This window comes from Lissotriton helveticus, chromosome 2_2 (genome assembly GCF_964261635.1).
Source record: "Lissotriton helveticus chromosome 2_2, aLisHel1.1, whole genome shotgun sequence".
NCBI classification, from domain to species: Eukaryota; Metazoa; Chordata; class Amphibia; order Caudata; family Salamandridae; genus Lissotriton; species Lissotriton helveticus.
The window spans coordinates 42,506,463-42,526,891 of record NC_136060.1 but is presented as its reverse complement, the minus strand read 5'-3'; the positions used below and the strand labels follow the sequence as shown (position 1 = coordinate 42,526,891).

Below are 20,429 nucleotides of genomic sequence, written 5' to 3'. Positions count from 1 at the left end.
CCTGCAAGTAAAATATATTCCTTTTTCGAGAAAAAGGGCGTTTCTTCGTCCCATGACGGAGCCGTTGAGCAAAAGAGGCTCGGCCTGCTGTCTTAGTCGCCGATACGCCTGAATATCAGATTCTTATCGATCACTTTATGTTGCAGGAGTAGAAAACACAACAGCCCTTGACCATTTATCTTTACTGCGTTCCTGCGTATTATACCTTTTACCCTTCATGTAATTGGACTGCTTTATTTCACTTGCCTTTTACTGATTCGAAAACAGTGACTATTATTAAAAACTTTACCAATGTAAATACTACTACCATGTTTTCTTTTAAAAACCTTTATTGTGAAAATGTCAGTATACAAATACGGGCCTATAACCACGTGGGCCGGCCACGGAGCAAACTGTAATCGTATATGATGAGGAGACATTTACACTGTAGAGGAACGTAACGGGCGGGCCATTAGGTTGCAAGAACTAAGGTGTCTAACAGTTGCGGAATCGGTGGACGTACATTTTATAATTAAAATACGACAGGGCCAGTTACAATAAAATTATCTAGATATACATTTGCGGGCAAGTACCATGGGTGACGTTAATTCGAACTTTCAATAGTACAGTAATCAATAACATATCAGAACTTAATATCAATAGGGATGTCGAAATTTTCAATCAATTCTCGTCCCCGCCCGCCATGTGCTTCAAAACTGCATACGTATCTCGTGATATCAAGGTTGTGCAACCAGTACACAACAAGGAGTTACGAGTCCCATTTATTCCGGCGCCATTTTGGGCGAGGATGGGCAGGTCCAGGATATAGTCAAAATGTCTCCACCAACCATCGACTATGATGATGTTCATATGCTGTATTTATTAGAGTAACACTCATCTGTCCACATGAAATTAATTTGCCACAATTACCATAACTATATTTTTTTCGGTTCCTCTGGAGAGTACATCGTGGCAGATGAGGCAGGTAACGTACCGGGCATTTACCTTTTTTGCATGTAGAGGAAAGGAAAAACAATTCGAGCGTCCGAGTTCTAAGGTGTCCCAGGGCCATTTTAGTGGACCAGGCCCAAATCCAAAGAACAGGCCGCCATTTTGAGAGTCCTGTTGCAGCCGCCTGTCACTGTAGCAGCAAGAGCGGGCGAAACTCAGCTAGACGGCGCTCCACTGAAGGAACATAGACTTGCTGTGGACCTTCCATCTTTTCAACACACACCAGTGCGGCAACTTGCTAGACACCACCTCGGTGCCATCCGGATCTCGGCGCCCCACTGCAGATGAAGTGCCTCCACATGGAGGGAGAGACTCGTTTGCGCCGCCTCCCCCCCCCGCTTCTCAGAACTCTCAACTATGACACCACCTCGGTGCCATCCGGATCTTGGCGCCTTGTGCTGGTTCCGGCCTATTCACACATCGGTCTGCTACTGACGCCACCTCACAGGCCAACGGGGCACCCCACGCCGACTTTCGGCGCAGCATTGTAGGATGGCCACACCAGTGCGGCAACTGCTGGACACCACCTCGGTGCCCTCCAGATCTTGGCGCGTTGTGCTGCCTTCGGCCTATTCGCCGCAAGTGCGCACGCAACTCAGCTGCATAGCGAGTGAAACACCAAGGGGCGCCCCACTGCAGCCGAGGAACCTCCATCTTGGGGGCGACGCACAGCATCACATTGCTTTCCAATGCAATCAGATCCTCAAACAGCCCCCACTGACTGACGCGAACTCACAGGCCAACGGGGCGCCCCACGCCGACTTTCGGCGCAGCATTGTAGGATGGCCACTCCAGTGCGGCAACTTGCTGGACACCACCTCGGTGCCATCCGGATCTTGGCGCGTTGTGCTGCCTTCGGCCTATTCGCACATCGGTCCGCTACTGACGCCGCCTCACGTGCCAACGGATTTTCTACGCTTTTTATAGCCCTATGCCGCATAACATGTCATGTGACTTGTTTATAAAACTTTTCATTGGTTCATTTTACTTTTGGTTTCCTAATGATGGAAGGCTTGATCATATGACCTAAAAATAACACTTTTCATTGGATTAAAACATTTTTTTTTCCCAAACGATGAAAGCCCCACCTTGTTTCTGGATGTTTCAGACTGAAGCTGGCGTCAGCATGAAAGCACCACCATCTCGTGGCTCCGTCGTGGTCATTCCGCAAGCAATCATGGCAGCCGCTCCCCACCGGAAGCCTGCAGGAGTCGGGGGCCCCCAAGACTTTTGTAGAATCTTCAAGGCTGAGGGGACGCTTTCGAGAATGGGGTCCAAGACCTAGCAGACAAGCGTCCGAGTTCCAAGGTGTCCCAGGGCCATTTCAGTGGACCAGGCCCAAAAAGGAAAGAGCCTGTCGCCATTTTGAGAGTCCTGTGGCAGCCGCCTATCGCTGCACCGCAAGAGTGGGCGCAACTCAGCTGAATGGCGGATTTTGGCACAGTGTACCAAAAGCGGGCGGAATGGCAACTGAAACGGTAAAGGGGCGCCCCACTACAGCAGACGAGCCTCCACCTGGGGAGGCCCGTTCACGCCGCCTCACCCCCCCCCCCGGGGCGCCCCACGCCGTTATTTGGAGCAGCATTGTAGGATACCAAAACCAGTGTGGCAACTTACTGGACATCACCTGGGTGCCATCCACATCTCAGCGCGTTCTGCTGCCTTGGGACTATTCGCACAACAGACCGCTACTGACGAGGCCTCCCCCCGCACCCCCCGGGACGCCCCACGCCGTTTTTCGTAGCTGCATTGTAGGATACCAAAAACCAGTGCGGCACCCAGGTAACATCACCTGGGTGCCGTCCAGAACTCAGCACGTTGTGCTGCCTTGGGACTATTCGCACAAAACACAGCTACTGACCATTGTTGCTTCTTTTTTCAAAAAAATGTTTAAATGTATTTACTGTTTTTGTTGCGTTGTATATATTTATAAGTTATTAAAGTTTTATAATCCTACTACTTTGTTGGAGTGCTATATATTTTTAATGTGACACATAATTGTAAAAACTTTGATGTACAAAGAGGCATCCCTGGAATCTTCCGCTTCAGGCTCGGTCCCCTCCCCAATCACAATACAGGATGGTTTTCAGATAGTAGGAACGTGTGTGGTGTGACGGATCTCATCGGGTGGGGGCCTTGATCTACTGTAACTCCTTTGAAGAGGGGTGATTCTTTACAGCTGGGGCCATAAACTACATCTGCAGGGCTAGGTGATAGCCTGGGACCGGCCTGGACAATCGGACACATAGGAAGAGGAGTGTCAGAGGGTGCGGTAGTGAATAGGGCGAAAGGGAGGTGTCGAGCGGGCACAGGGTGTGATTCTCAGGGAAGAGCAGCGCAGATGGGGGGAGGTTTATTGCCCATGCATAAGACAGAGAGCGGGGGTGACCAGTGCCTGGGGGAGATGCTTGCGAGGGTGGGGAGCCATGCTAAGGATCGACAGCGTGCAGAGAGTGGGTCTGGTCAAGGCATCTAAAATGGCTGCCGTGCACGACAAAAGTGTGGCATTTGAAAAAAGGCAAGATGGCGCAGACAATGTTTATCAACACTTCCTGATTTCCTTCGAATCGAACGTTAACAGACGTTATCTCTCCCACACTACCGGTCCCCCTGGGTCCCACTGGCCATCTTCACTCGGTGTCCCTCCGCTTCCTGTTTCTAAGGTTAAAACCCTCGGTATCTTTCTCAATTCTTCACTTTCTGTCCACTCACAGGTGAATTCGGTTGTCTCTTCTTGTTTTTTTTCTCTCAGAATCATTAGGAAGATCTCTCGCTTTTTCTCCCTCCCCGCCTTAAAGATCATAGTGATGGCCATGGTGCTCTCGCGCCTTGATTATGGTAACATCATCTATAATGGCGCTCCGGCCTATGCCATCCATCGGCTGCAGCTAGTGCAGAACCAGGCTGCCCGCCTGATTCACGGCCTGCCTAAATACCACCGTACTACCCCTTTATTGCAGGCATTGCACTGGCTGCCAGTGAGAGAGCGAGCCTTATTTAAGCTTGGCTGTCTCACTTTCCAGGCTAAAATGGGCACTGCCCCGGAGTTCATCTGCTCCGCCGTTAAACCCTATGTACCGGGCAGAGAGCTCCGCTCTACCCATCAAGCACTCCTCACCACTTACCGGTTTAGGAAGAAAAAGGCGGGTGGAACCAAATTTTCAGTCCTGGCCCCTATGTTTTGGAACTCCCTCCCCGCGGAACTTCGCATGACATCCCTTTACACTGAGTTCCGTAAAGGCCTCAAAACCCTGCTCTTTTCTCAAGCTCACGTTCTTTAGATCCTTCCCGCTCCTGCTGCCTCTCGCAATCTAAAAGCGCCAAGAAACCACGTGGTATTTGTGCGCTATACAAATGTTTTTAAATTCAAATTAAACGCCGAGATAGTAGGGACTACATCCCGTGGAGATAGGCCGAGACGTCACTCAGCAGAAAAAAAAAAAAATCAAAAAAAAGTCTATAAACATACAATAAGTTAAAAGTCAATCATTCTTGTTTCCTTGTAGTACGCTCCCCAGTCCGCTTTCCGTTACGCGTACCGGGCGCACCCCACGAAAAAAAACGTTTTTTTTTTGGGGTTTTTTTGCCCCGCGGGGCCCTTTTAAAGCCTCCACATCAAACCTAGGGGGTCAGGGAGGATCTACTATGCCCCCTTATGGTCATTTGCCCCTTCGCTTTGGCCTCCTCTTGTCTCTCGATCCTACCGAGAGACAAGATGGCGGCCGCTACGGACTGTTTGGAATGTTTACAGACACCGGAGAGCCAATCAGCTTCGCTTCGCAAAGCTCCGTAACGCGAAAAGTACGCGAACCGGATCGCTGCCCGGAGCGCTGTTACAGATATATATCTTTTTTTGAACGTTAATTTCTCAAAATCCACTGGAGCACATATATTGAGACCTAGCAAAGGCACATCGGGCTACCAGTCCCTACAATTTTGCCAAGTTTCGTGCAAATCCATTCAGCCGTTCGGGCTAAAAGTGAGGCCAACCGCCCTATGGAAATTAACATGGGAAAAACGTGTTTTGGGACCCCCCTTTTTTCTCGGCCCCCCCTTGGCGAACCCCCCCCCAAATTTTCAGGGGCTGCTCAGAAACAAAATGTTCCATTTTCCTGAAAATTTCAGCCAATTCCGTCCACAAACGCCAAAGTTATTAGACATAGAATTTTCAAAAATCCCATAGAGAAAAAATCCTAACTATATATACCTACTGGCGACCGCCAGTAGGTAATATATATACATATATATATATATATATATATATATATATATATATATATATATATATATATATATATATATATATATATATATATATATATATATATATACATATATACACACACCTCACTATATGATTGTAACTAACAAAGATTCTATCTACACGAGCTAAGTACACACTCAACTGGTCTATACATTAAATTACTCATAAATGATTTCTCGGAGGAGAAGACCATAATTCTATCTATATGTGCAAATCAAAACAAACTATTATTATTTTGGTATTTATAAAGCGCGACACTCATCCCAAGGGATATCACGGCGCTGTGAACCAAGAGAGACTACTGAGGAGAAGCGTGGCTCAGTGGTTAGAGGCGGCAGACCTGGAAGCTGAGATTGACCGTGGACCAGGGTTTGATTCCCTGCCTCGGCGGGTCTCGGGCTCAAAATTCCACAGACTCGACAATTCTCGCTCTGGTGCCTACTCAACTCACGGGGTCACACTCTGTGACTCTGGGCAATAGCTTGCTTAATCTCCACTATGGCCCCTCGTGGCGGGATGCCTGGCTTTCACCTTGTGGACACCCTGCCGGGGTTTCTCACAGGGGAATACCAGGACGGGTTCCCTAAGCAAGCGCCGGGACGCTCATGGGCAGCTGTGCGCTTTACAAGTCCAGCACATTTACATTTACATTTACTGAGGCATTGCTGGGGGGTTATGTTTTAGGGAAGGGTTATGTTTTAGGGAAAAGGTGGGTTTTCAGTTTTTGTCGAAACTGAAGATAGTTTGTGGTGTGTCTAAGGTCGGAAGGTAGGTCATTCCATCTTCTGGCTGCCAGGTAGGAAAAGGCGCGGCCACCTGTTCTGACTTTGTAAATACGCTTAGGTTTGGCCAGAGCTGATTGACTTGATCGTAGATTCCTGTTGGGGACGTAGAAGTCGATCCTCCCTTGGAGAATTGTGGGGCCAGTTTTGTGAAGAGCTCTGTGCGTGTGACTTAGTAGTTTAAAGGCAGCTCTCTGGCACATCGGTAGCCAATGAAGTTTCTTTAGGCATTCCGATGCCGAGTCTCGCTTGCCTTTATTGCAGACCAGTTTGGCCGCCTGGTTTTGCAAGACCTGAAGGCAGGAGAAGAGTTGTTCGTTCATCCCCTCGAATAATGCGTTGCCATAGTCCAGGCGGCTAACCAGTAGGGCTTGGGTGACTGAGCGTCTGCAATCCAGGGGTATCCAGGGGAATATCTTTGAGAGAAGTTTGAGTATGGCAAAACCCTTGCCCCAGAGTGATCGGACGTGGTCCTTCATGGACAGGGCGTCGTCCATGATGATCCCCAAGTTTCTCGCGTGTTGTTTTGGAGTGGGGTCAGTCCTAATGTGGGTGGCCACCATGTGGCGTCCCATATGAGTTTGGGTCCCGCGAACAGGAGAATCTCCGATTTGCCGGCGTTTAATTTTAGGCAGTGGTTGTGCATCCATTGGGCCATCTCGGAGAGACAATCATGAAGCTTTTTCTTTGTTGTCTCAGGCCCTTCATCCATTGCCACCATCAGCTGTGTATCATCAGCTTAAGAGCATATGCCAATGCCCCACTTCCTTCCAATGTCGGCCAGTGATGAAATATAGACATTGAAAAGAGTGGGGCTCAATGAGGCCCCCTGGGGGACCCCACAGCCGGTGGTGTTGGGTTTTGAGTGGAACTGACTCATATGCACTGCCTGGGTATGATTGCTCAGGAAGGATCGAATCCAGTTCAGTGCTGTTGATTGCACTCCTTTACTCAGGAGTGTGTTTAGCAGGCAGTCCAATACTGTCGACCATGTTATCTCCTATCCTTGGGTAGTCTCAGTTTTCTAAGGAGATGGAAGTGGAAATAGTAGTATGCTTGCGGACCAACACTCTTCCGATTCATCTCATGGTCAACGGTCTGGTTCCCCTTTGTAAAAACTAGAGGGTTTAGAGTCTAACCCGGCAAGAAATATGGCAAAATGAGGACACAAAAATAAAAAAATCTTTTGATGGCTGCATCCACGTGCAAAAACAAAAAATAAACCATGAGTCTGAAAAGTGAGAAAAGAAGATGGCAAAATGGAAGAGAGTTACTATTGAAAATCAAACGCTGAGGCTGATTCAGCTCCATGATTTGCCAATAATGCTGTTATGTAGCTAAAAGCAAGTTTACTTTCCCTGAACCCGAGTTAAGTACAGTTCTGTTCCCATTACCTTTTTTATACAGGGGTTCATACTCTTGAGTATGTTGCCTTTTCTTTGAAGGGCATTAGAAGCTAAACAGGACAAAATTGTACCTCAATCATATCATGAGCAAAGGATGGGCACTGATTAAGTTGAATCAATCAGTGATTGATCCCGGCTCCACAGAAGGGAACACAAAATTGGGTTTGGCATGCAGCGACCAAATACTAAGCTGTTAAGAAGAATGTGACACAAGCCAACAAATGGTAAGCAATGGGCAGGCTCCAAAGCCCTTTTTGGACTCAATAGTGTCTCACAAGTGAAACACATGAACTCTGCATGCTCTTGCATGCTCAACCCTAAAAATGACAATGACAATGAAAATAATGAAGTAATGTTATCAGAAAAGGTGCTGTATTCTGCCATATAATTTACCTTTTCTTGCTTCATGATTTAGTCAACCCTGACACATAATTTTGCTTTTTCCTTCCCTATAATTCCAGTGGCACCGATTATGCCTCAAGTGTATTTTATCTGGGACTAACTTGTCAAAAGCTCGCAAACAAACTCACTGCTGCAGCTTTTCCAGCATTTAGGATCAGGATACTTCCAAATTAAATCAGCATTTCGAAGATATGCAATGGCATTTTAACATCCAAAGGTCATGTATGTCAGTCCGAAAAGACAGACATAAGACTAGGATTGCCTGGTGAATTCCGTCGACAGCAGCGGAGGCTGCAATTGGTGCGGACCAGAGAAACAAGGCTCGCCACCAGCATAGCTGCAGTGCTTAATTTGAGCCAGTGGCAGGTGGGGACCCCTAGCACTCATTTTTGGTGACCGGCACTTTTTTTTCCTGATCAAACTTTTCTCTTTCTTGCTCTCAGTGAAACACAAGAAGAGGAAAAGAAGGACGGAAAACTGTGACAAAGTGAGAACGCAGGGTTGGAAAATAACTTGCATTAGTGGGGCAGGAAGTGTCTGGTGGTGGGTTAAAGAGGCTTAAATGTATTTAAAACTAAACAGTCTGGGTTTTGGACACCTCTGTTATTTGTAGAGCTGGCAGCGGGGTTTTGAGTAAAAGCTTGAGCCCAGGCACTTATTGTTTTACAAAGTAAGCACGTCTAACGGGTCTGGTTAGCACTGCTCTGTGACACTCCTATAGTGGCACCATACGACCCTAGTCCCGCTCAGCAGGTAAGGGGAGGGAAAAAAATCCAAACTCGTGGCAATCAGAAACAGACTACTGTAACTTTTTGTTAGCCTTTGGACTCGTCCAGAAAAAAACTTTTAATATTAAGTTTGACTATGCACACCTTAACAGCAGGAGCAATCTAGCTCTACTCCACAACTGCTGAACGAGAGCTGATTATCACACAGCACCAACAGAGAGCATAACTACCATAGTACAAGAAGACACCCACAAGCAAGGGGGCTTTTCTTCAACTCCTTAATTACTCTCCATTTTACACAACAAAATTACAATCGCATCTGGACCATACGAATACTATTTAGCCATTCTTAACAAAGTTTTCCCGTCTCATCAGGCCAAAATAACACTTTAAAAATAGGATGTTTTGGAAAACGTTAGTATGTTTTACTAGTTTGAAGAAAGTAAAAATAAAGTGAAGGAGGATTTACTTTCAAATAATGATATAGTTTTCATTAGGCGTTCACAGTCCTGGATGTTTTACGTTTTATGAATTGAATATGCCGGGATATTAAGCAAGCAGATGTTTTGATGCTCTTTGACGTAACAAGTAACAAGGGCTGTACTTATATTAATTTCTTGGTCTCAAAAACTAGTCTGAGCAGGCATCCTTGTGTGATGTGAGTACTGCACCCATCACCTCTGATAGTAAGTGGCATGTGTCATTAAGAAAACGTGCTTGTGAGATGCCCTTAAAACCTTTACATTGATTAAAGAATCACCGCCAGTGTAGACGGCAAAAGAGAAAGAGGTACATTTCTTGCCAAACAATATATTATAACATGTAGCGCAGAAGCCACATTTTTTGCAATCGTTTTCGGTCATTGTGAAAGAGACACAGTAGACAGAAACACACATTTTACCTCCGCTGTTGGGCTTCATATGTAACGAATTTCCCAGAAGAGGATAAGTAGGGCTAACACCTGGAATCCGCTTCATAATGTTCCATTTTCTGATGTAGTCACGCAGCAAAGGCAGTGTGAAAAAAGTAAACAAAGCACACAACAACGTGGCCCCAGCCGTCCACCATAGCGCCTGAGCGCCCCCGTCCAGCAACATTATGAGCGGCGCTGTCAGCTTCAAATGTTCACGGCACCGAGCCTACGGTGTGCGAGGCAGGAAGCAGGGGTGGTATATATGAAGGATCACTAGAGCTGCGCGAAATATGCCTTCCCGCCCCTTTTTACAGAGAGATCAAAGCGTCAGCACTTGAAGCTCTGTCTCTTCCGCATAAATAACGTGAGGGTGGACACTAGGAGGAGCTTGCATGAATAAGTAGCAGGAGAGTGAGTCGCACTGGTAAGATAACCCATGGCCACATGAACTTCAGAAAACGCTATTTGAGACAGTCCCTGGTTGGCCAATCCTAAACTATAAAATGACTGGCTCCATTAGCGTTTGCATTCCTTTTGACACCTAGAAGAGAATGGGGTCTTTGGGGCAGGGCTTTAAGTGGGATGAAAAAACTGGAGGGTCTCTCAACGGGGGGTGGCTAATGTAATTAAAGGCGTGGCTTGAAAACACTTAAACTAAAAAAATCTGTGCTGAGCATAGCGTGCCGTCCGACTTCATCTAGATAAATGATACAACAAGTAACATCATACCTACAAGTCAGGACTATTGGCTTTGTCAATGGATGTTAGTTGCATTAAATAAATAAGCAGCAACTATGGCTTGTTGTATATAATATTAAAAAACCTTCCACTTAGAGCCCTGGTGACACCAGGACAATGTTGCTGCTCCCGAGTTTCAAAAAGAGAAGGGAAATACAGAGAGAAAATGACTCTCTTTAAAGGATTCCCCTTCCCCTACAACGCTCACCTGGCATGATGTCATGCCGTAACTTCCCCACTAGTGAGAAGAGAGCAGTGTGAGCACATGCACATGATGTACCTGCTGTCACTGCAGTCCGGAAAAAACGGACTGCTGTGGCAACAGGCACAAAACAGAGCCCGAAAGAGACCTGTTTCGAGGCCCCCTTTAAAAAACTACCGGTGCTCAGACCCGGTGAGACCCGGCCCACTTAAAGCCCTGATTGGGGGCAGCCGACCACAGGGAGGCCTGCCCCCCCAAGGAAAGTTTGGGGATGGGAGCAGCTGCTGCGAGTTTTGGGCTGGGATTGGGCTATATTGTAGCCCAGGGGTATAGATGTTGCCATTTTCTGCTACCAGCCACCATTTTTTAGTCGTGACATGGTGGCTGGTTACATTTTTGAGTTTTGTGTAATTGTTAGTTAGCGTCTTGTGAGTAGTTTGCTTTCACTTACTGCTGGTTAGCGAAATGTCATCTGAAGCTAAGGTAGCGCCTCCTGGAAGAGGCGGGGCGGCTCCTCCACGAGGGCGATGAGCTTCGCCCCACTGTTTCTCACAGTGCGAGAAAGGCAAAAAAATAATATGGTAACAACTTTTGATTATTACCATTTTATGTTTCTTTCCGCATTGCGGGCGGGCAGGTGGGTGAAGCACCCCGGCAGGGCAGTAGTGGTTTCCCAACTCCTGAATATGCATGACTGGTTTGGCCAGATCTCTCGGGTCGCCAAAACCAGTCATGCGCAGTCTGCATTACTCCATGCAGGCTGCATTGCAGCCTACATGGAGAACATGCAGTCCCCTACAGGCCCTGGCTGGGGGGCGTCCCGACCAATCATAACACTTCACTGGAGCGTTGTGATTTGCTTAGAGGAGGGGAGAAGACTGCCTGTTTCCTGTTCCGGCCAGAAGCTGAAGAGCAGTAGCAGACCAAGCAGTGAAGACGCGGGACCCGGGCCGGCAGAAAGGTAGGTTTTATTTTTTTTCATTTTTATTATTGAACCCCCCACTCCCCGCACGACCTCCCCTTCCCTTGCTGCCTCACCCCGCTCCTGCCCCCGCACCCATGAGCCATGCCGGCCGAGAATGGGTGGCTGGATCTGTTGGCGAGTGACGCAGCATATGGAGGTCGGCCGAGGCATAGGGCATCGGCAGGGAGCGCGGCAGCGATGATGGCCTGCTCTCCGTCATGCCTGAACCCTGCTGCTCTGGTGTTAGAAATGCGGGTCTCTAGTTAGCAATGGTTTGCACCTTTGTCCAAGTAGGGACCCTTGCTTCTTTTCACGGTAAGGGAGTTACGCCCTTAGACAACCCCTGCTCAGATGCTTGGTAGCTTAGCTGTCTACAGCGAATGCACATCCCCAGCCCATGTCACTTTAAAGCCAGACAGTCAATCCACAATCCAGAAGAGGAACACAGGATGTTTAATCCGTTGGCTGCGCTGCCCATTTTGCGGAAGTGCGGCACTTCCGCAAAACGGGTGGGGCCGCGTCGGCCATTGGCCGACAGCAGCACCAGCGAGGTAGTGCTGCCGTCGGCCAATGGCCGACGGCAGCATGGATGGGGTTAAGCAAGGAAAAGCCTACTTTTGAAAAGTGACATTTTCCAACACATAATTTAAAAACCACCTTTACTAAAAGATGTGTGATTAAATTCTGAGTTCAGAGAGCCCAAACTCCATTCCTCAATATTGTCCCAATGGGAAGTTGTTCTTGTAGGCTGTTAGAAAATATCTCCCACTCTAGCCTATTGGACAGATTGCCTTTCAATAATGAAAAACGAAATACACTATATTTCACTGTCAGGACATGTCACACACACCAGTACATGTGCTACCTTTCCCATATACTGCACCCTGCCATTGGGGGTACCTTGGGCCTACCTAGGGGGTTGCCTACATGTAAGAAAAGGGAAGGTTAGGGCCTGGCAAGTGGGTGTACTTGCTAGGTCGACATGGCAGTTAAAACTGCTTGCAGATACTGCAGTGGCATGTCTGAGAAACGTCAGAAAGGCTGCTTGTGTGGGTGGCACAATCAGTGCTGCAGACCCAATAGCAGCATTTGATTTATAGGCGCTGAGCACACACAGTGCACTGTGCTAGGGACTTAGTACCAAACCATATAAGCCAATCGTGAAAACGCCAATCCATAATCGCAATTTACATGGAGAGCATATGCACTTTAGCACTGAATAGCAGTGGTAAAGTGCCCACGGTCCTAAAACTAACAAAACAGGGGTCAAAATATGAGGCCAAGAAGCAAAAAGTCTGGAGATAAACCCGCTGAAAAAGCCAGGTCTAATATCTGGGCTGTGAGGTAAGGGAACGAGGCGGCTATCGCATTTGGAAAGAGGCACCAAGAGCACTATGGGGGCTGGCTGCGGGGCAAAGCCTGTACGAGGGTGGCCCTCTCTCTAGGTGCCGGTAGTGCATGTAAGCACTCGAGACGATTACAGGGGCCAATGTCTGTGCCGCTATGGACGCCCGCTTGGGTGGCTTGGGAGCAGGAGGTCCAGGAAAAAGGGATGTATCTGGCACTAGGTTAGAGACAGGGGTCCCGAATGAGGCGGCAAGGTGATGGCAGTGGGTGGGACACTTGTCTATGTGCGCACTGCATCTGGGATTGATAGGGAGAATGGGGGAAGTTTCTTGGAGGCACCTAAGTTCTCTGGTGAGTGCGATATGGGGGAGATTGAGGATGATGACCGGGATGAGATCTTCTCAGAGGAAGGCATGAGTTGGGAGGAGCAGACCAGGGAGGAGCGAGATTGCTTCAGGGCAGCAGGACGTCGTTATTGTAAAAACATGAGCAGGAGATGGTGCTGCTGGAAGAGAGGGAGGGAGGGAGAGTACAACATGGGGAAATGCAGCGCGAAGCTAAAAGTAACACAAGAACGTTATTGTAAAAGCATGTACCAGGCAGCAGGAGATGGTGGTGGTGGAACGGAGGGAGAGAGAGTACAACACGGGGAGATGCAGCCCGAAGCTGCAAGTATCACGAGAACGTTATTGTACAAACACGTACAGTGCGCCATGGAAGGCGCCATGGTGACACAGTTAAAAGTAGTCCCAAAAGAGTACAACTGACTACTTCCAGCATAGCAAAACTGTAGTTGGTCGGTGGTGATTCCGATAAAAACAGAAGTGATGAAACGGAGCAGCAACCGATAGGGAGGCCAGAAATCTGAGTGATGCATAAATATCCAATTGCAAGCAGCAGGCAAGCAGCAAGCGGGATTACTCTCGCTACACCGTTTACTTTAGGTGTTGCAACAGCGCATGCGCAGTCTAGGCTCGACCTAGAAAGGACAACCTTATTGGAGGGCTTTTTTTTAAGAGCCCTTGACTCCCTTCAATCGTTTCAATACTGGGGGCGCCCTTTGAAATTATGAATTTCGGTCTGCTGCTTTTTAGCTGTACAATCAAGCTGTAGTGAAATATCGTCCTGTAGTTTCCATAGTGCCTTACACTGAGTACCTTACATTTCACTTCTGTTATGTAAGAGCTTTCATTCGTTTCAACATCAGGGTTAATACATGATTTTCGCATATTAATTCATATTGTTACTAACCGCTGTCTTACTTGGTTTATTAGTATCTCTTCAGTCCCCTAATACATTGCACTGGGCAGTATATTCTGCATTCCACTTCTAGAACATAAGAACTGTCTAACCCTTGCTGGTATCTTTTGTTTACCAGCCCACAAATACTAGAGAATCCATATTATAAAATCGAATCCTTGGACTCTGCGGATCTGACAGAGCAATAATCATATATCTGCAAATTGTAATTATAACTCTATGGCAAAGATTGTGAATTAATTTCACAGCTTTTTACATATGGAAAGCGCCAAGGAATTTCTTTAGGGGAAAAACCATCCCCTTTCAGCCCCCATGGTGGACATTGTCTAGCTCGCTGCAAACTAACTTTTTCATTTTCTACGGTGCAGTGGGCAATACTAGTGATGGAAGTGGGAGGTGCCAGGATGAGGAAGTGGGTGGGCACTTGCGCTTATGTTTTGTTTTATTTTATAAAGTAACGGCGGCCTGAATCATTATCTGGATAGAGTAAAACAAGTTCACCAATAGCATGTGTTTCTGCCTCTCTGGAAGGGCTGAGCACACTCATTGCTACCATATATCTCCGTATCATGCGTGCCAGTCCTAGTTTTTTACCGCAAAGTATTCTGCATTCTGGGACATGTATGTTTTCTCTTCTCTATGTAAGTATGGCCTCAAAAACATCACCGGCTCCAAACGTTGAGACCTGAACCCCCCCTAGGAAGGATCACTGCTTCACCTCCTGATCGCCCGCTTTCATTGCTCCTGCACGACTGACTACCACTCCATGTCAGCGTCCTTTTTCTTCAGCACTCCTATCCATCATCAACCCTGTCCTGAAGAGGATCCCAAATCACTGAGGATCGAAACGCCGTCGACAATTACAGTGCAATTCCTTGGCGCATCACCTCTAGGCTCATAACTGTGTTCAATTTAAAACATTGGAATTATGTGTATTTACTGTGGAGCCTTCTACTGAATTTTTCCAGTCACTTTGCGCCGACCACGCTGTTCACCACGTTCACTTGCGTCGTCACTTTCACCTTGTTATCACCTTGTCACCAAGTGCCATTTAGGTTGTTTCATGAATGCTTTCATGTACAGTGCTGCTTTTTAACTGTATTCCCCATTTGAAACAAGTTGGTGATTAATAAGCCTTTCACAAATGTATTGAGACTCCTTGTTGTTCTTTACCTGTAATGCTTGATGCATGCATCTTTGAAACTGCCTTATTGATCGATACCTATTGGGACATTGTACTCTATATATACTATATACCCAGTCCCATTTTGGTTTATGGGTTTCACTCCTGTTCCCTTTTGCTCAAAAACATCACGGCATGGATTGACTGAAGGTGTCACACATAACATGAGCCTAGTTGGCAACTATGAACTTTTCCCATTAAAAAATACCATGAAAGATACCCGTTTACATACAATATTTGATGCTTGCCCTTACTAGGTGTTTTTTTCAGTGGTTCGCTCTTGAATCAGGCATGATTATTTGTATGCACTAATCCTAAACTGTGCCTGAAACACCTCACACATTGTCATTGCTATATCAATCCTGTAACCTTTTTTTTTCTTCAGTGAATTTTCATGGTTTATGTAACGTAACGTAAAATATAATTGGTTCTGCGGGTACTCGTGGATCCGCACGGATCCGAAGAGGAACCGCGTCCCTAGATATAAAAGTTTTATATCTGTTATAACTTCAAAATGACTGAAATATATATGTTTGTGATATATATTTGTGTGTGTATGTGTGTATTACCTTCTGGTCGCCAGTAGGTAGTTATAGTTAGGACCTAGTAACATTCTATTTGGAATAACTTTGGCGCCGGTTGACGAATCTTCATGAAATGTTCTAAACTGGTGGGGTGCTCTGGTCCGCTCCTATCCTTAAAGTCTCTGGGTGATTCGTCACGCAGGGGCCGAGAAAAAAGGGGGGTCCCAAATCATGTTTCCCCATGCAATTTCCCATAGGAACCTTTAGCCAGAGCTACAGCCCGAACTGCTGAACGGATTTGCACCAAATTTGGCAAAGAGGTAGACCTTGGTTCAGAGTCGTGCCTTTTATATATAAATAGTGTAAATCCGTTCAGTAGCACCTGAGAAAATCACAATTAAAATCACATATATATCAATGGCTGCAGTGGATCCGCGCATACTGAGCACCCTAAGCGCACCCTCACGATAATGAGCTGCATGCTAATTGGCAGCCATTTTGTGCCTCGGTAGAAGCGAGGCTGAAGAAATCAGTAGAACAAGTGTAAAAAATGTATAAAGGGGGCAGGGTAGAAATATCCTGACCCTCTAGACATGCTTAAGGGGTCCCAAACATTTTTTTTTTTTTGGGAATAAACCCAAAAATCCACACGGATCTTGCCGTAAAAAAAATAATAATAAAAGGAAGCGCTGGCTTAATATTTAGCCCCCTGGGGGAGGGCAAATCCCGGGGGAAAAATATTAAATTTTAGGGGGGGCTGGAAGGGTCCCCTAGCCCCAGGGACCGCCACCCCCAGGGTTTTGTAAAAAGTGGTGGGGGGCTTAAAGGCCCCCCGAAGCACTGGGGACCACCACCCCCGGGGCTTTGTGTATTGTGGGAGGTCCTGGACCGGTGAGGGCCCTGGGGACTGCCACCCCCCAGCACCAGCTCCTGTAGTGTCTCGGGGTGCCCACCCCCGGGACACTGCTGTTTGCTATGAGAGGGCGGGAGTCTTGTGGCTCCCGCCCTCCCATAGCAAACTTGATTTGGATTTTGAAAGAGAGAGCAGGGAAAGAGCAGGAAATCCAAACCATATTGCTTTTCCACACGGGGAGCTGCTTGGAAGCAGCTCCCCATGTGGAAAAGCAATGCCGGCTCACGAAGGACGCGGGGAGCCGGCTGGGACAGTGGGGGCATTGGGGCCCCCCCACGGTCCCCAATGTAGTATATAAGCCCCAGGGGATGGGGTCCCCGGGGAGAATCGAAATTAGTGATAGGTGCTATTCTTTTTTTTACTGTAAAATTAGGATTCATGGCCCCCTGGTGTGCACGCATTGAATGCACGACTCCTAACGTGTAGGGTGCGCAACTTCAGCACGTTGGGTGCACGACTCCTATACGTTGGGTGCACGACTCCTCTCGCGTTGGGTGCGCGACTCCAAGCAAAAAAAGTAATATTTTACAGATATACATCAAGCTTATGTGTTTAGATTTTGGGTGGGTCTAAAAAGAGCTGTTGTGTTTATTGAGAGATTTTGGTACCTACAAGTAAGTACCTATGCAGAGTCTAAAGTTGATGAGGGAGACTCTGTTACCCTCATCTGTAAAATGTACACCTTCTCTCACATAGATGCCATCCATATTGAAGCGCAGATGGTTGTGGTAAATGGACCCCATCCTATAATCTCAGAGAAAAGCAAAAACAGATGTATTAACATGTTTCATAGCTTTCTCAATCTGTGGAGAAAATTGATTGGACCAGTTCCATTTGTGTCTTTGGCACATGTCAGGATAGACAAAGGCAGTTTGGGGGAAAAGTGACATAAATTCTCTAGAGGTGTCCTTCATAAGCATTTCCAGACCTACCCCAGTCAAAGTGCCTAGGTCATTGCCAGCACAGTGCACAATTATGAGGTCAGGGTCAGATGCAAAAAGGATTTTGCCAATTGCATCAATTGGTGCTACTTTAACCCTCTCTGTCCAATCCATTTAATGTCTACATTTGGCAAAGCTAGGCCTTTGTCAAAGCCTCTATTTTCTGCATACCTTTGGCTCCAGCAAATATAGCTTTGTCCCACAATCCACACACTAAGCATCTTGAAGGGAGGTCTGGATACACTCAGAAGGTGTCTGTATGTGAAACGGAAGTTTGAGAAGTGACATTTTTCTTAAAATGGTGGATAAGATGCAGTTTTGAAAAAAAAAGAAAAGAAATGATTGGCTGTTTAACAGCATGTTTCTTATTGGTTAAGAAAAACTGTTTGAAAGGAACCTTAAATAGGATAAGGTGATATTTTGAAAAGTCAAGCACACTTGCTGTTTTGATTAGCAACATTTTGTGCTGAACATGTGACCTGTGTGCTCAGTTGAGTGTTCCATGAACTATTAGCATGCTAACAGGCAGTAAGCAGATTGGGTGTAGGGTTCAAACTTATGTCAATTGGAAAGGGTTGAAATGTGTAACCAATAGAAATGTGTGTTAGCTTTTGAATTAATGTGGGAAGCAATGTGATTTGATATTTACATGTATATGCGTGCAGAATGAGAGGGAAAGTTTGCCATTTTTTGGTTTTCCTAAGAGCAGTCCAGTGCAGAGATTCTGTATAAGAAAATCTGGTGTGTGACTGACATACTTCTTAATCTAAAAATCAATTTAAAAGGTGATATATTAATTTGTGAGGGGTTGTATGTGGTGTGTTTGTTTTTAATAAGATTAACGTGTTTCTCCTGGTAAAGTCCAGGGAGTAGCCTTGCTTGTCTAGAATCACATTGTGAGAATGTGTTCCTTTGGGAACCATTGTGAGAGAAGCGTTTGATAACTTCATGTGTTTGATGACAGCTAACTGCTTTAAAACTTGTAATGATGTAAAGTTTTAGTAGCATTAGAAGCCAGTCATTGTTTATGTATTTGCAAAATGATTAAGGCTTCCACAGTAAACTGCAGTTCTAAAATATGTTGAATATGTATAGCCACTTTATCTCTTCCAAACTAGTAAATGTGTTTTGATAAAGTCCAAGTGATAGTTTTGTTTGTCTAGAATCACACAGTGAGTCTGTGTGCATTTGGGAACCATTGTGAGATAAGCATTTGGGTACTTCATGTGTTTGCAGACACATAACTGTTTAAAAACCTATCCTGTTGATAAGTTTTGGTAGAATTTGAAGCCAGTCATTGCTTATGTATTTGCAAAATGAGTTAGGCTTGCACAGTAAAGTGCAGTTCTATAATATGTGGAAAGTGTGTAGTCATCTTTCCTCTTAAAGACTAGTAAAGGTTTTTTGTTATAGTCCAAGGGATACTGTTGCTTGTCTAGAATCACACTGTGAGTCTGTGTGCATTTGGGAACCATTGTGACATAAGGATGTGGGTACTTCATGATTTTGAAGACATATAACTGCTTAAAAACCTATCCTGTTGTCAAGTTTTGTTAGAATTAGAAACCAGTCATTGCTTATGTATTTGCAAAATGAGTTAGGCTTCCACAGTAAAGTGCAGTAGTAAAATATGTAGAAGGTGTGCAGTCATCTCTCCTGTTCTAGACTAGTAAATGTTTTTTGGTGAATTCCAAGGGATACTGTTATTTGTCTAGAATCACATAGTGAGTCTGTGTGCATTTGGGAAAATTGTGAGAGAAGCATTTGGGTGGATCATGTGTTTGCAGGCACATAACTGCTTAAAACCGACCTTGTTGTCAAGTTTTGGTAGATTTAGAAAATAGTAATTGCTTATATATTTGCAAAATGAGTTAGTCTTTGACACTAAAATGCAGTACTGAAATATGTGAAATGTGTGTAGTCACCTTACTTTTTCTAGATCAGTATATGTGCTTTGATAAAGTCAAAGGGATAGTCTTGCTTGTCTAGAATCACACTGAGAGCCTGTCTACATTTGGGAACCGTTGTGAGAGAAGCCTTTAGGTACTTCATGTGTTTGCAGATATATAACTGGTTAAAAACCTATCCTGTTGACAAGTTTTGGTAGAATTTGAAAGCAGTCATTGTTTATGTATTTGAAAATGTGTCAGGCTTCTACACTAAAGTGCAGTAATTAAATATGTGGAATGTGTGCAGTCAACTTAACTCTTCTAGACTAGTGAATAGTGTTGCTTGTCTAGAATCACACTGTGAGTGTGTGTGCATTTGTGAAGCTTTGTGAGAGAAGCATTTGGTAACTTCATGTGTCCTTGTACTGCTGTCATTATTCAAGTACTCATGCAGCGATTCAGGGCTCATATGCACTATGCAGGTAGTGTTCTAACCACCTTCTTACTTGTGTTTCAGGCATACATTTCCCCAGTCAGTATCCATACAGTCCTCCAAACACCCTGTTACTCCCTTTGCACTTCTCCACTGACCCTTTCAGCACCATGTATTAATCCATTTACTGAAGGAAACTTAAGCAATTATAAATTCACTGGGTGTCTCTCCTTATGCTACTCTAATCATTCAGTCAGTATCCATGTACTCATGCAGCGAGTCAAGCTTTAGGACATGGGCTGCTTCAAACTCTTATGTACTATGCATGTAGTGCTCTAACCAAGTACACAATTGTGTTTTAGGCCTAGAATTCCCCAGTCAGTATCAATACACTGCTGTAAAAACCCTGTTACGCCCCTTGTGCTCCTCTAATGACCTTTTCAGCACCATGTACTAATCCATTCACTGAAGGAAAACTCAACCAATTATAAATTCACCCAGTGTCTGTGCTTGTATTTGTCTAGTTATTCAGTTAGTAGTCATGTACTCA

The 20,429-nt window shown here is 45.7% G+C and overlaps 1 protein-coding gene across 2 annotated transcripts in view; it reads right to left on the bottom strand.

Annotated features, from left to right (window-relative positions):
• The window catches only part of LOC144821266 (cytochrome P450 4V2-like), a 301,369-nt gene extending 291,650 nt beyond the window's left edge, over positions 1–9,719 (bottom strand). Inside the window, exon 1 of one of the 2 annotated variants that reach the window (XM_078678090.1) lies at positions 9,474–9,719. In XM_078678090.1, coding sequence (XP_078534216.1) covers positions 9,474–9,669 — 196 coding nt within the window. In that variant the 5' untranslated portion in view covers positions 9,670–9,719. The remainder of the gene's footprint in view (positions 1–9,473) is intronic. The other variant, XM_078678091.1, reaches the window with a different exon arrangement.
• Positions 9,720–20,429: the final 10,710 nt, after the last annotated feature.